Consider the following 15,656-nt stretch of genomic DNA (forward strand, 5'->3'; position numbering starts at 1 on the left):
TTTCTCCAGGAGGCTCCTGTGCGGGGCTCTGCCAGCTCTTGGGGGCTGCTGTAGGCTGGCTGAAGTGGAAGCCTGCCAGGGCAGGAGTGCCCTCTCCTTGGATTCTTGCTGGGTTTAGCTTGTTCTCTCCAGAAGCTGTCCCCCCATCCTGGGTTGCAGAGGTTTTTCCTCATGCCTGCTGGGGGTTGCATTGCCTGCTTGAGATAAGGGGTGTGGTTTGTAGGTAGGGCGAGCTCTAGACTTCAGGTTTATCAGCCTCTGGAGCACAGGATGCTATCCCCTTCTCTTGCTGTCTTGAGCTGGTTCATACGAGTTCCCTGTGCCTCTAAATCATGGCTCCTCCACACATGTGGCAGCAGACGCTGCCCGCAGGCTAGATGTGTGAGGCTGGCCGTCTGTGCTCCGGCATTAAACAGGACCATGCAGCCAGCTTCTTGCAGCCCTTGCTGAGGCCCTTTCCTCAGGCTAGTCGGCAATCTGAGAAGTTAATTAGTACAAATAAGCAGCCCCATCCCTAGGATTGTGAGTTGGTTTAATGAGTCTGTGATCAGAGGCGAATCTGCTGCTTTTGCAGGCTCCAAGCTGTGCCATGTTTCACTCTCTGTGTTTCAAGGTAACTTCTGAGGCTCTGCCATGTTTCACCCTCCATCTGTGCAGGACCTATCCCTGGGAGACCACCCTGGGTGGTGGGAGCACTGAAAAGCAGTGTTGCCTCTGTGTTCATCTGCGGCACACTTGAGGCTGCATCCATCCTTGCTCTGTAGCTGCCCAAGGATGCTGGTGCTACAGTCACGTGCAGCATGATGGGATGTATGAATTTGCTCCCATGTTGGGGGCTTTTTATATGGAACTAGCAGAGAGATTGGTGAAACCATCTCCTCTTTATACCAAATGGTAGGGGTTGAAACCTTCTCTCTGTCCCTTCAAAGCTTGCACAGCTATCATGGCTTTGTGGTGTAGTCTAGCCAGAGAGAGAGAAAGCCTCTGTGCTAAGGAGTGTGCTGTTAGCACTGAACCACAGTTAGCAATGGCTACAGGCTGTGGTTATTCTGTATTTTACTAAAGGATAATATACAACTTGGTTTATTTTAACCATATAAAGGATTTTTGATTTGGTGCCAATAATTGCCTTGTGAAGGTTTTGCTAAGGCAGCAGGAATGGTGTGAGAACCTTAGAGTGATGCACTGACTCGTGCAAATATTTTTCCTTCTTTGTTTTATTTGCAATAGTAAACATAACAAATTTCATTTGTGGGGGCTTGATATCTGAAAGAATTTTGCTCAAGTGGGGTATGGGGGCAGAAGTGGCACAGAACCAACCCCAGCTGTTTTTGACTGATATTTTGAACTTGTGGACTGTGGAGGATCATAGGGAAATTGTTGTCAAATGTTACCAGCAGTAATGCTACTGTGATAGCACCCAAGTACTTGTCTGGGCTCTCTGTGGTGGCTGGTGCTGGGTCAGAGAGCACCTGTGTGAAGGCCAGTTTTATCTGACAAGGGCACAGATACTTTCTGGGATAGGTTGGTGTCAACAGAGGTTAGTGGAGCTGCACTTGCCTTCAGATGGCTGCACTTGGCCTCTCTCTGTCATTTACCAAGAGTGTGGGAGACGAACAATGTGTAATGTTCAGTGTGTTATATCAATATTTAGCAATATTATTAATATGTCCAATTATGAGAGGCTTCATGGTGGGCTTGGTACCTGTTTCCCTACCCTACAGCCCCCTCCATGCCTTTTTAGCAGGTCCAGGTTACAATGTAAAGGGAACATTTCTTTAAGCTGTTGTCTTGGGTCTGTACAACTCATCCCGCAGTTCGTATTGGTCTGCTTTCTCTTGTATTTCCTGAACGCTGATGAGTTCTTCCCTCATACCCTGCATGGGGATGGTCTTGACCAGAAATGTGCAGAGAGCTCCAGGCTGCTGCACAAAGCAGGCTGACTGTCAGCTCTTTGCAGTTTTCTCTTGATCTGCACAGTATCTAGTGGAAGATTTTTCTCTGAAGACCTGTTCCTGCAGAGAAGGAAGTGCCTAGGAACTTCCAGGCTTTTCATTTCAATTAATGGAATAAAAGTTGAGATTTTATATTCTTCTTTTATAAGTGGAAAGAAGCTTGTTTAGAACAGCCTTCTCCTCCCGTTTAGGATTGGGGTTAAATGCTTTGTCCTAGCATTCAACGCTTGGAAGTGTGCACACAGTGCTCCTGCTTTTTGAGTCCTTGGGTTAAGAATATGAAAAATAGCTCCTTAACCTCTGTTTACCTGGTTGCATTGACCTTGAGGGGTATTGCAGGAGGCAGCTGGTCTCTCGAAAGAGTTGCAAACACCTCAGGAGCCTGCTGCCATTTAGCCTTGCTTGTTGCTGACATCAGGAGAAACAGTAATGAAGCAGTGCCGTGCCATGGGCAGCGTGTGGTTTGCCTGTCACCCGCGTTCTGCCAGCTTGGTGCAGGCAGGGATTGTGGAGGCATTGCCTGGGTGTTCTAATCTCTCCTGTGCAGTCCCGCAGGCTGTCCTACAGGAAGGCTTTACAACAGAGCAGCGAGTTTATATTGTGCTTAAAACACCCAACCCTCTAAAGGAGGAATTTAAAGATCGTTTTGCTGCGAAAGATGGGAAGGCTTGTGTGAGGAGCATCACCTCTGCTCTGGCTGCAGGTCAGTTCAGGCTTGCTCTGAGACTGTTGTGTTTTCTCAAGCCAGTGGACGTATCTGGAGTGATGAACATGTGCTCCCCTGGAGTGGAAGAAGCAAAATGATTTGCTTCCTCCTGAACCCTTCATCCTACTGTTCCCCGGTGGCAGTGTAAGCTGTTGTGGCACTGCTTTGTTGAACTTTCTCTCCCAATCTTGCTGTGGGACTGAGGTATGTTTTCAGGCAAGTCCATGCAGCTGTTCCTGTTCTGCAGGAGGCTGTAGGGCTTCTGGGCCAGCGGCTGAAATGCTTTTCTTGTTTCTAGTGAAGGGAGGTGGATTTGGATCAGATGAGGATCTGGCCAGACACCTGAGTAAACTTTCATTTGGTTTTGTGGCAAAACTCACTCCCCCTGGCTGTTAGCTAGCTAGAGGGTCCCCTCTAAAATAGAAAGGAAAGGAGGGTTCCTGATCCTGTCTCCAGATGTGTACAGATTTATTTTTTTTTGTTATTAGTTTTTGGCAAGCTCTCTTGACTTACACCCATGCAATAGATCAGAATTTGGCCTTTAGCACTGGAACTGGTCCTGACACTGTAGGCAGGCTCTGGCTGGCAGGCTCTCCAGAAAGAAGCTAGAAAAGTAGGGAAGGCATTGCCTCTGAACCCTGGACAGGAAATGGGCATCCTATGTATCGATGCGCGTGCTCAGGCACCAAAGGCCACCCTGTTCAGATGCAGTCTGCGGATCCTGTTGTGAGGCATCTCTCACTGCAGAAAATTCCTGGCTCCCAGAGTGAGCCTTTCATGAGAGGCAAACAGCTTTGAATAATGAGGAATCGCACTGGTGAGCAGTTTTCCCCAGTACCAAACAGCTCCAGTAGCTTATCCTGTGCAGGCTGAGGCGCTTCAGCCCAACTGTTGTCTCTGCAACTCCCCTTAGCCCACTGAAGAATATTAACACTGGGCTTTAATGTACCCAAGTGCTCGCCAGCATCTCCAGCCCTTGGTATCCGAAACATGGAACCCACCGATCTGCCCACCCCATGAAACTCTCGCTCGCTCGCTTGCACTCACGTGCTGTGGTAATGGTTTAATAGCAGCCCCACCCAGCACAGTCAGGAGAAGGACTTGCTGTGTAAGCAAAAGCTGGGAAATCTCGCCGCTGTGCACAGCACTCTGCGAGCACTCTGCTCGCATTTTGGGAGCGCTTTTTTGTGTTTACCTGGAGTCGGTGGTGCCAAAAGAAGCTAGAAAGGACAGCAGTTTGCTCCTTTGATCTTCTCTCTTCCTACATTTGGAGATGGCTGCGCTCCTGGGTGTAGGGCTCATGAGGGCACTGGGGTGTATTGTGCCATGGTACTGCTAATGCTTTCTCTCTTGGCAGGACTCGGAGTCCCTGGACGGTTGCATTCAGAGTACGTTATCAGCACTCTACCCTCCGTTTGAGGCTACCGCAGCCACTGTTCTGTGCCAAGTTTTTGATGTGGTGGAGAAGACGTACCGTGGGGATGGACTGCGCTACCTCATAGACTTCCTGATTCCAGCCAAGCACATCCTGCAGTGCATTCAGCAGGATGCCTGTGTGAGTACATCATGCTTTCTAAGGCCTGTGAGGGCTTTCTTGGAGAGCTTTTTCTCCTCTCATATGTAAAACGGCTGGCAAAAAGTGCTTGCGTGTGTATGGCAGCTTAGGTGGGAGGGCAGGCAGACAATTAGGAAACAGTGGAGAAATTGTTATTGAAGCTTAACTGTGCAGAGATCAGATGTGGAGCTGTGCCCTCAGCTTCCATAACCAGGAACACCGAACAGAAGGCTTAAGGGATTCAGAGGAAGAGGTTTAGCAGAGCGTTTGCTGGGTATGGCTGACTCGGGTGGCTTCTAACCCCAGCCATTCCCCGGCCCTGTGGATGAAGCTGTTGGGCTCTGCTGCTGGCAGGAGGACATGCAGGGTGAAATGCTGCCAGTCGGTGTTTTTCCCAGAACGCCGGCTCCCCTTTGATGGTTGCTGGAATGGTCACAAAGCTCAGTAGCCCCGAGGAGTCATGTTACATTTACTGTCAGAACGAGTCCAAGATTAATGTGCTTTACTGTTGGGAGTCTAAAATGCTAGAAACGATGAGTCAAATACCTCCATCACAAACTTGGCTCAAAGTCTGCAAGATGGAAAAAAAACCAACCAACCCCAACAACCTAAAGCTAGGGTTCGTTCTAGCCTTTTTGTCTCAGAACCTAGAGGGTGTGTGTGGCCAGGCTTTTGATAGAAATCCTCATGATGGAGGGCAAGGGACTTCTGGGAGAAGGAAAAATATTAAATAGAAGCTGAAATAGTCAGTTACTCATTTCTCTCAGGGAGGTGAAATGCTGGGGGGAAAGACCTATCACGTACAATGGATCCACATAACCCCTGGGAGCTGGTCACCTTGCAAGTGTTTTGGTGCAGTGTTTGTCCTGCTGCGTTGTCACCAGCCTCCTGCTTGGTGCCAGCTGCATATTTGTGAGCCCAAAAAGATACAAGGTTGTGCATAAGGATTTTGGGAGCTGCTCTCTCTCAGCCTGAGCACTCGAATAGGAGTTATTCCATTAGTATATCTAGCTGCAGTTTATAATTTGATGGCGCGTAGTGTGTTTTTCCCCTTTAAAGAAACAAAAGGCGTTTAGTTTGGATGAACCGGTAATTACTGCAAGACGTTTCACGGCTTTCCCCAGACCGCCTCCCTCACCAAAGGAGGCAAGGTAGTGATTTCCCCACTCCCTGAGATCTCGGCAGCTTCCAAGCACTCGGCTGTACCCTGGGCAGGTGAGGTGGTGGAGGGGAGGGAAGGAAAGCAGCCCTCAGCTTGGTGCAGCCCTCTGCCTCCTGTGGCGGGAAGGGAGCTGGGCCCACATTGCTGCCCTCCCAAAGGGGAGGTGTTCGGGGCAGTGAACAGGCGACCCGGGTGCCAGTAAGGGGGTCTGCTGGGCACTGAGGGGCAGCTGTCCCTCCATGGGTGGCTGGGCAGGGACCCACCACAGGCCATGGCTGCCCTGAGGGCGGAGGCCCCTGTGGCACAGGGGTGTGGTGGCAGGGAGGGTCTTGTGCTGCCCAGCAGCCAATGGGAGGACAGCTGTGGCTGTGGCAGCCAATAGGAGCATGGGGCTGCCTTGATGGGCATGGTGGCCTTGGCTGAGCTGGGGGTTGTTGGAGCAGGATGGTGCTGAGGTGGTGGGCCCTGAGGAGGGAGAGGTGAGGGCAGTGGGCCCCGGGGGTCCCTGAGGTGGGAGAAGTGAGGGTGGTGGGCCCTGAAGGAGCTCAGGGTGCTGGCAGCCCCCCAGGCTGGCCTGGAGCATGGGCCTAGGTGACATGGAGGCAAGGAGGCTGGTGGTGGCTGAGGCATCCTGTTGGAGGGGGAATCCAGTATGATGGGGCTGTCCTACACATGCAGCACTGTTTAGGGAGGTGGTGTGGGGCAGGAGCCATGCTTGGAGCCACCTTCCTGTCCCAGGCCCAGGAATGGGGGAGGGCTTGGGGCCTGCCCAGTAGCCACAAGGTGCAGGGCTGGTGGGACAGCCACTCCAGTGAGGGCTGTTCAGGGCTCAGCATTAGGTAGTGGGGGCTTTTGCTGAAGTGTGACATGTCTGGGAGAGTGGGCAGCAAGAGGCAGAGTGCAGGCACAGGCCTCTCAAAGAGCACAGCTGCATGCTTTGAGCCTTTCCTCCTTGTGACCCTTTCTGGCCTTGACTCATGATTTCGTACTTTCAGAGTGGCAATACAGGGAGATCAAGGGAAGCTCTAGGTACCTTGTACTGTCTTTAGAGGTGGGCCCAGGCTATTCCATATTTTATTTAGAAGTTTGCTCGTTTGAATTTTTATTGCTGAAAGTTATTTCTCTCATTTGTTGTGGACTCTCTTTCTTCCCCAAACCTCCTTCTTTTGTCTTCACTGTCTGAAATCACAGGACTATTTTTTGTTACTTGTCCTTTAACAGTTTTGTCTGTCTTTTAGAGAGTCCAAACAAAAGCAGTGTTTCCTCCTTAGTTTGTAGTTCAGCTGGTCCATGTGAGCTTTTCCTCCGGTGGGGAAAAAAGTAACTCCTGTCTGAATAGCTACTGTAGGAAATCTTGAGGGTGCTAAATCTCTTTCTCAGCCTCTGCAGTGACAAAAGTGTAAGTAGCTTCATGAAGTATTAGACAAGGTCATAGGCTTCAGCCTGGCGTGTTAAAATCAGTAGCCTGTATGTGATCCCCAGGGTCTGGAGAGGGGTGTGTGGAGGGATGTGCCAAGGGGTCTGTCTCTGCTTAGCACAGAGTAAGAGACCAGGTTTTGCCCCTGGCCTTCAGATGACATCCTGAGCTAAATGGACTGTTGGTCTGTTCCAGCCCAGCCATCCCCATAGCTCTAGGAGCTACCACCTTTGTGGCATCTTTGTCATTGGTGCCCATCTCTTTCCTCAGAGGCAGCTTTATTCCTGGCTGCAACCACTGGGCGTAGATTCTGTTCCTGGCATTCCTCTGACATGCCTGGTTTGGCTCAGTAGTGGTTGGACATGGGAAGAGCAAATACTTGAGCCTCAAAGTGAAATGTTAAAACAACTGAAATAAGCCTCTTCATGTAATCTTTCCTTTGAAGGTGCTTTTTGGAGCAGGAGCAACATGAGGATGCTCCACTTCTAAAGTTCTAAAACTCTGAAATGTTTAGGCTATTGAAAGACTTACATTCCTGCTTGGATGGTTACTCTAGCTCTTGCTACAGTTTAGACTGTGGCTTTGTAGGGTTTTTCAGGAACTTCAATGCATTCTGCATTTTGGTTTTGGTAATTTTATTGCTGAGTTTTCTTCCACCTGTCAGTCAGTAGGCAGACAGGTCATGTAAGTGGTGAGGTTGGGTTTTGGATTTCTTAATGTGTGAATGGCGCCCAAATAGGTTACTCTGCATGCGGGTTTTAACAGAAACTCTGTGTCAGGTAGGTACAGATGGAATTCAGCTTTATGTTTGTGCTACTGCTGATTGTGTCTCTCGCTTTTCAGTCATATAAACTATTTATAATGGTTTGGGAACTGATCTTTTTTTTTGTCTGCTTTGTCTTCCCCTGGAAGGCCCTTGGTACAGATGGCCTTGATATACCTACTAGGATATACTCTAATGGCAGAAGAGGGGTTGATATGGTGTGGTGGAGGGTGCAATTGTATAGTGTCTTCTGGAAAACTGCAGATTGTTTTTGTTTAAAACCTTATATACAAAATACTTGGCTTGGGCACTTCTTTAGGAGATAAAAGCTCTATCGACTGAGGTGCTGTGTGAGTCTTGGGCTTGATGGAAAAGTCAGTGAAGTATGTATGGCCTGAGACTTGCTGAAGCCAGTAGCAACTTGTGCAAACTGTGTGCTGCAAGAGGAGGTCTTGGTTTGCTGAACCGTGCTGTGCTGTGTAAGAAAGGACCTAGCTGATAGAGGCATCTGTGTCTTGCAGATCAGAAAGCATAAGAACGTAAGACTGCAAAGCTTAGCTCCTCGTGCCTTTGAGGGAAGTACAACCAACTGTGTGTTAGGCTATAGAGCTTTTTAATTCTAACTTAATAGAAAGACAAAAAAAAGGGAGGTGGGTCTACTCTGAGTTCAAGGTTAGAATATAAAGGTAATACTAATATGACCCTTCAAACAAATGAAAACTAAAGTAAGATTCAGTTTAGTAACAGAGCATGTAAGTACAACAAGGCAGTTGCACTGAGCGAACAGAAATAAAACTGCCATGCCTATGGAATTGACTATGTCGAAGAAAAGGGACTGGCTGGTCTCCATCCTGGAATATGGAAGAAGTTACCATGTAATGCCAAATGTCTGATAACAGGGATTTTTATTGAATATGTTAAGTCAGGGCTAGTAACAAAACACAGAGAACAAGCTGAGCGTACAACAATATGCACTGAGCAAGGACTGAATTAACTGACCCATTAAAAACTGGATAACATTTTTTCATGTGGTTTGCTCCATGGCAAGTAGTATAAGACTAGCCTTTTTCATAAACCAGCTCGTTCTAGAGAGAAAAGTTTTGTTGTCTAATCTCTTCCATAAAGGATTTATTATGGAGTCATATGGAAAATTAGTTACTGTGTCAAAGGGATGGAGGTTTATGCAAGTATTGCAAGAGGGGTAAAAAACTAGTGAAAGAGAGGGTGTTTGTACTGTAGTGAAAACTGAGATGGAGGCAGGAGTCATGAGGCACACATTACTTCTCATCCATGACCTTGGCATGAAAAGTAAGAGTGTACATATGACAGATATTTGTGATGAAACCAGTCTGGGAGACATGAGCAATAACCTAAAGGAGGAAGATGAAGGTGATAAAAGTGTTCCACAAGATGAGCTCTAAAACTTTGTACTTAAGTTTTTATAATGGTAGACTCAGAGGGCAAGCATGTGCCTCCACAAAGTAATAGGCAGAATTTCTGTTGTGAACTGGGGTTCATCAATTTGGAAAGAAAAACCAGCAGGTGACTGGGTTACCATAGGGGCGTGGCTGGAAGACAAGTGTGATCTTAGCTTTAAGAGATGCTTCTAGCACAGTTAGGAATTGTTGGTGCCATTGTACGCAGTGTTTTGCAATGCTTTGCACAATGAAAAAGTGGAACAAAGAAATGTGTTTTAAAAAAAAAAAAAAAAAAGGCATCACCAAGGAGGCACTTCAGGCAGGCCTAAGAGATGATCAAGGGAGATGTGCTAAGGTGATGTGACATGGCTTAATAATTTCAAGCCATGGGAACACATCCAGAGAATAAGCTCTAGGGTTGAGGAGAAGGAATTATTGAATCTGAAGGATGCTTTGGGCTTTCAAGCCTCTCGAACAACTTTGCATCAGGTGCAGTGAGGATAAGAAACCTGGCTGGGCTAGAGGTAAAGCTTGATGAACATAGGAAAGAAATTACTTGATGCCATTACCTGTTGTTTCAAGGTGTGTGAGGATCCAGGAGGTTCCTTCCAGTTCTGTGGTTTCTCTGCTATATGGCAAAATATTTGAATTAAAGTATTTTTTTCTTTCATCTGTCTGGCCTGCAGAATACAGCATTTTTATAAGTTGCTTTTTCTGTCAAGAATTCCATGTGACCATGTAAAAGAAACAAGATAAAATGTCTAAAGTCTTATGCTGCCAATACTAAAGTCTTTGGGCTTTCAGATGACAGCTCTGCTAATTTAAGTATTGCATCCGATACAGGTGAATCCTATCTAAACCCTTGTGACAGAGAAAGATTAAATTAATCATGAAACTGATGGCTTATGTCATGGCTCAATTTAAATCTTACTTAACCCAAACAGAATCAAGTTCAAAGCAGTGATTTTATTTTTTGAAGTTGTAATAAAGCTGTAAATAATTGAGCCAAGTCAGTTCAGCCATGAAACTTCAGTTCTTTTACTTGATTGGGATTTGTCTGAGACTTGTCCTGAGTGCTGCTGTGTTTTGGGAATGAGGAAATCCCTGGTAAGTGTAGTTCCTTGCAGCTTGATGATGGGACTTACTGCCTTCTTCCTCTGTGGTTCTGCTATGCTTTCCTCATTTGCTGCCTCCTTTCTCCTGCTTTTTCTTTGCAGTATCTCCTTCTGGTCACTGGTAGGTTGCAGTCATTCCTTGCTGCTGCATTCCATGTAACTTGTCTCCACCTGTCTTGCATAGGCTCTTGATAGTACCAGGTGAGTGATGCTTTTTACCTGGTTCCATGCTCTTCAATTTTGCTTAACCAACATTAGGTGGAACATGCTGCATACTCCAGCAGAGCACATTAGGGAATAAAAACAAGTCCTCAGACAGACCTTGGCATTTTCATTCTACCTTCCCTCATCAGCAAAGCTTTTCATTACCTCCCTTGCAGCAGACCTCAGTCTAAAGACCTAACACTACTTCACCTGAGAAATAGATTTTGCAGTGCCAGGCTGACTAGTGGCATCCTGTGCAGTGAGATTTCTGCATCCACAGCCTCCTTTTGGCAGGTTGGTATTCAGTGTACCTGGTGCAACCTAGAGCTCACTGGATGCTTTGGAAATTATGTGTATTATTTGCCACCTCCTCTGTTAAGGCTGTGGATTGTCTTTAGTTGGGGACGGTGGGTTTTATCCATGTGTTGTAAGCAGACTGCTGTCTGCCCATGTTTGTCTAATGGCACTTAGTTAGGGATGCTGTATGGTCTGAATTTTCGCTTTCTTAGTCAGTCCAGTTGGTCCTAATGCGTCAGAAATGAGGAAGAGACAGGGTCTCCCGGCTTGAGCACTGGGAGGTGAGAACTCTGATTTCTCTACACTGGGGTTCTGGGGCTTAGACCTCTGTCTGTCTGTGCTGACCCAACTTTAAAACAGGGCTGAGACTTCTGGCAGCTGGTTGGCTCATATTCAGATTTTGAAATGCTGGTGATTTGTGTTGGTACCTTTTCTTGTTTCTGCTTTTTAAAGAGAAGACCTCAGTATGGAAAACTCCCCTACACTAATAACCAAAGACCCTAAATTCAAGTGTTCTATTGCTACAGCTGTGAAAGAGAAGCATTGATCTCTCTTGTCCAAAACCTTGAGCTGAGATCTGTTCCTGATGCTGAAAACACTTTCTCTTTTCTCCATAGGTTCAGTACTGTGGCTTGCTGTTTCGCCATGAGGGCTGGCCCCTATGTATTCATGAGAAGATTGTAGTCCAGCTGGCTTCCATTGACTGGCGAATCTTGAAGCCTGGTGACTTCTACCTGCAGGTGGTCCCCTATCTGAAGAAGTCTCCACGAATTGTATTGAAATGTTTGGCAAAAGACAAGCATAATGTAGAGGAAGTTGTGATTCCAGAAGTTTCTTATACCTCTATTTTTACTCTGGAATGGTTGAGTACTTTCAATGGAGAGCGAATGGGTATAGCACTGGAAAATTGTTTACTAACCACTGATGATGAAATATTTCGCATCCCCTGGGATAAAGTGGTTAATCCTGAATTTATAAATAAACCAAAAATAATTGAAAACAATATAATCTCTCCAGAAATAGCAGAGGAACGGTCAATTTTGTGCCTCCCCATGGACCATGCTGAGTGCAGTTCACCAGACCTAGGATCTCAGTATCTACAGGAACAAAGTCCAAATCGAAACAACCTGGTCACTAGTAGCACAGCTCCACAGTTAAGTGAAGCTCTTGTCAATGGTGTCTGTACAAGTCCTGTGCCTCAAGAAAACTTGAAAAGTGACCTTGAAGGGGAGTATATTGAGCTGACCGAAGTTTCATTGCCCAGGTTTGGGCCACGAACAGGCTCTTTAACCCAATCACTAGCTTTAAATTATCTAACTCAGCCCAGAACACGAGCGAATGCGTCTAAAGGCAAGCACAGGTTTATTGTCATTCAAGACAGTACCTACTCCAAGAACTTAATTCAGTCAGCACTTATGCAGAAGGAGCACTGTCAAATGGACACTCTGAGGACTTCTTCTACGGAAGTTCTCAAAAATGTAATTCCGTTGGAAAGCAACAAAATGATGGCACATGGAGAACTGTCTCCAGAAGGTCGGCTGATATCAGGTGGTCCTGGAAACATGGGGAATAGCTTTCCTATGGCTGAGTCTCCTGCCTGCAGTGCAGAAGATTCATCTGCAGAGCAGGAGACCCGCAGCGAACACTCAATTGACTGGCGATACGCACTGTGCAGCTACAGTGACATGTGTGCTGGAGATGGTGTCAACTGTAAAGCACAAATGCCTGGTGCTCCTGGAAACACGGAACAAGAAAGTGATGGTCCTAGCAGAAGTCCTGGTGTTGAAACATCAGAGCAGAGCCCAGAAACAATTCTAGATGCTACTGCTGCTAAAGAGGATGTGATACTGAGAGTACATGGAGAACCACTGACTGAGGGTCAAAATGAGGTGACACAGACGGATGCTTCTCCTGTGTCCGTCCTAGGGCCTTCAGGACCACACTGCATACTGAAGGAAGGTTCTGATATTTCTTGCCAGAGTGTCAGTGAAAGTGGTACACCAGTCCAGGCCACTACATTGCTTATCATGCCTGAGAGTTCAGATGTAGGTGTGGCAAGAGGCTCTCCTTCAGGGAACAGAGCAGATGTAGGAGCAATCGGTGCTTGCTGCAGTGATCAGGAGGCAAATCTTAGTTCTCCTTTAAGTCCTCCAGAACAGAACCAAGGAGAAGTAGATGAATTTGAGCTGGGAAGAAGGGACAGCCCAGAGGAAGTCAAAGAGATTGAACAAATATTGACTGTAAGTGAGAATCAGACTAGTCATAGTCACTGTTCTGTCAAAGCTCCTACAAATGGTCTCTTGTCAGATGGTGAAGAGCAAGAGGTCTCTGCCTGTCAGCATAAGAAACCTGAAGAAGCCATACTACTCCAAACTGCTTTGTCAGCAGAGGGTGATCAGATGGCAGAACAATTAAATAACAGTGATTCTTTGATGGGCCCTGATGCGCAAGCAGAAGGCTCAAGTCAATTCAGAACCCAGAGGTCTGGAGAGAGGTGTGAGGAGCCACAAAGGAGGGTAGAAAACCAGGGCTGTAAAAGTGAAGGGAACTCTGTGTTGAACCTAGAGCATGTTGCAGTACAGGAATTGCAGGGAGGGGAGGAGAACCAGGAGAGTTTTTCTTATGAGGAAAAGTCAAAGACTATAGCCCTAAAAACACTGGAATCCATTGAAGAGGAACTGGAGGTTGGACCACTGTCCTCAGTACCCGCTGAGGGGCATACAGAGCCCACCACTCTGCACTCCCACAAAGAGGCAGCTTCTGGGGCATCATCTCCTAAAGGTACAGCAATTGGATGTTTGTGTGTTTATCTGTCTGATAACATGGATTGAAAGCAAAGTCCTCAAGAGGTACTGCTGACAAGTACGTCTGCTAGGGAAGCTTTGGGGTAATAGTACAAACTACAGGAAAGTGATTAAGTTGTCATTTTTGTGGCTTGAAGTTAGCTTTCTCTTCACAGGTGGGTTTATTATAGGTATTTTGTTTAATAGTTCTTTGCAAATTTACATCGGTACAGGTCAAAGTTCCAGTGTAAGAGACTTAATTTCTGTTAATCTGATTGCTGGTGATCTCCACCTGTTACATTCATCGTGTGCACATTATGGATGCATGCAATAGGAATGCATGAGGAGAGAATGTCTAACTGTACAAGTCTTTCATAGTTGAAAATTGGCTTTAGGAAGATAATTGTGGCAAGAGGAAGCAGCAGTGGATGCCACAGTAAAATACTAGCTGTGTAACATGACCTAAAGATTAACAAATGTGTGTGCTGGTAACTGATGTAAGAAGCAAACTGCAGAGTTGAGGGATTCCCCCCCTCTTCCCTCCCTTACCCTCTGGCATGCTTTGTTTGGCTTGGTTATATTTCAAGTAGGAGCTGTTTAACTTGAGTGGGAGAGCATAGAGAAATTAAGCATCTAACTCTAACTCAAATGATATGTGTGAGCAGGTATTGCCCAGACTTCTTGATGCCCAGGTTTCCTGTGCTGGAGCTGTGCTCCTTCAGAAGGAATTGAACAGGCAATCCAGGTCTCTCTGCCTTTTGCACTAGACTGTAGGCAGGCAGTGTGTGACTGCATTGACATGATGTTGGCTTTGCCGAGCTCTGCTGAGTCTGGAAAGCTGTAGCTAGATATGCAGATCACATTGAGGAGCGTGTGTGTGGCGGGGGCGGGTGAAACGTGCCATTCCAGTTCAGCAGCTCTCATTCCCTGAGACCCCTGGCTAGGAAAATTACCCGGCTTGAAATATTAGCGTGTGGACTCTTGAAAGGGTTGGAGGTACAGACCCACATAGCTGGAGCATGCCTGACCCTGTGGAGGAACAGATTCAGAGCCTACAGGACTGCTGCAGCACTACTCCACTTGGCTGCAAACACAACTACTTTCTCAATTGTCCAAAAGTCACATTTTACCTGATGCCTTAGTGTGACCTCCTAATGGAGCTAAAGTGTCCATTGATTAAAATGAAATTTCTTTAACACCTGCACCAAAATATTTTAATTCCATAATTAGGTAACCCCATAGTTGCCAGGCATTTCTGATGCTTTTGGAGTGACAAGCTTTTTTTTTCTGTGAAATGGAGGGGTCAGCTCAAAAGTTTCTGTTTCTGAAGTGTGCGTCTCTCTGATCATCTACCACCATGAGCAGAAATAAAGAGGTCACCTTCTGCCTATCTGTAGCTCTTGGGGGATGTATGCCAGTAAATAAACATGCCATGGGTATCCGTTCCCCTGGCCAAGCTGAACCTGGCTTGACTTCATGTTTGCACAGGACCGAACCTCAGAAAACCTAGGCTGTGTTGAGTGCTGGGTATATGCTTTCCTCATGACTCTAGTGGCTTCTTGTTCAGTGTTCCCATCTCTTCTGTCTAAAATTAGCCAGGTCCAGCTTGTGTATGAGATGGTAAGTGTGATGTTCTCACTGCTCCACAGGACGAGTCTTGGCCGCTGCTGCGGATTTCAGCAATGACGGACCCCTCTGGGGTATGTGTGGAGTTTGTTTTTAATTAAAGATAATTTAATTGTTTCTGGGGATTTGGCTGAAATAAGTGACATTTGTGGCCCAATTCTGATGATGTTAAACTTTGGCATTGCAGTTAAAAAAAGCCCTGTTATCTCAGAGTTTGTAAAGCAACAGAAACAACCTAAATCACCAGGAACTGCCCCCTCCCCCCCCCAAACCAATGAACCAAAGTCTTTAAGGCACAGGGTAGCTCAAATATCTGTTAATGCCGGGAGTGTTTCTTAAACACTATAGCTGGAACTATAATAAGCTTAATCCATTCAATTACATTTGATTGCTTTGAGATCCAAACAAGCCATCCCTTTATCTAGCCCCATTAAACCCTCAGAGATATAATAATAAGATAATTCAGAGATAAAATTACAAAGTGAAGCAAATGTCCTACACTCAGTCCTACAAATGGACTTTTCTCTTCCAGCCAGTCAGTCTGTAGGCGAGTTAAATTCTCTGTAACTGTGTCTTGTTGGGGTATTTTGCTACTATGATTGGAAACTGTGGGTATCTTGCCTAAACTATAAATAACAATAAAGCTTAAGCTTTA

General features: G+C 46.4%; 1 protein-coding gene across 7 annotated transcripts in view; it reads left to right on the top strand.

Moving 5' to 3' along the window:
• Window positions 1–15,656, top strand: part of PLEKHG4 (pleckstrin homology and RhoGEF domain containing G4) — a 95,542-nt gene that overhangs the window by 19,375 nt on the left and 60,511 nt on the right. For all 7 annotated transcript variants that reach the window (XM_052796771.1, XM_052796773.1, XM_052796766.1 and 4 more), the window contains exons 2-3: window positions 4,019–4,216; window positions 11,210–13,373. In XM_052796771.1, coding sequence (XP_052652731.1) covers window positions 4,019–4,216; window positions 11,210–13,373 — 2,362 coding nt within the window. The remainder of the gene's footprint in view (window positions 1–4,018; window positions 4,217–11,209; window positions 13,374–15,656) is intronic.

This window comes from Harpia harpyja, chromosome 9 (genome assembly GCF_026419915.1).
Source record: "Harpia harpyja isolate bHarHar1 chromosome 9, bHarHar1 primary haplotype, whole genome shotgun sequence".
NCBI classification, from domain to species: domain Eukaryota; kingdom Metazoa; phylum Chordata; class Aves; order Accipitriformes; family Accipitridae; genus Harpia; species Harpia harpyja.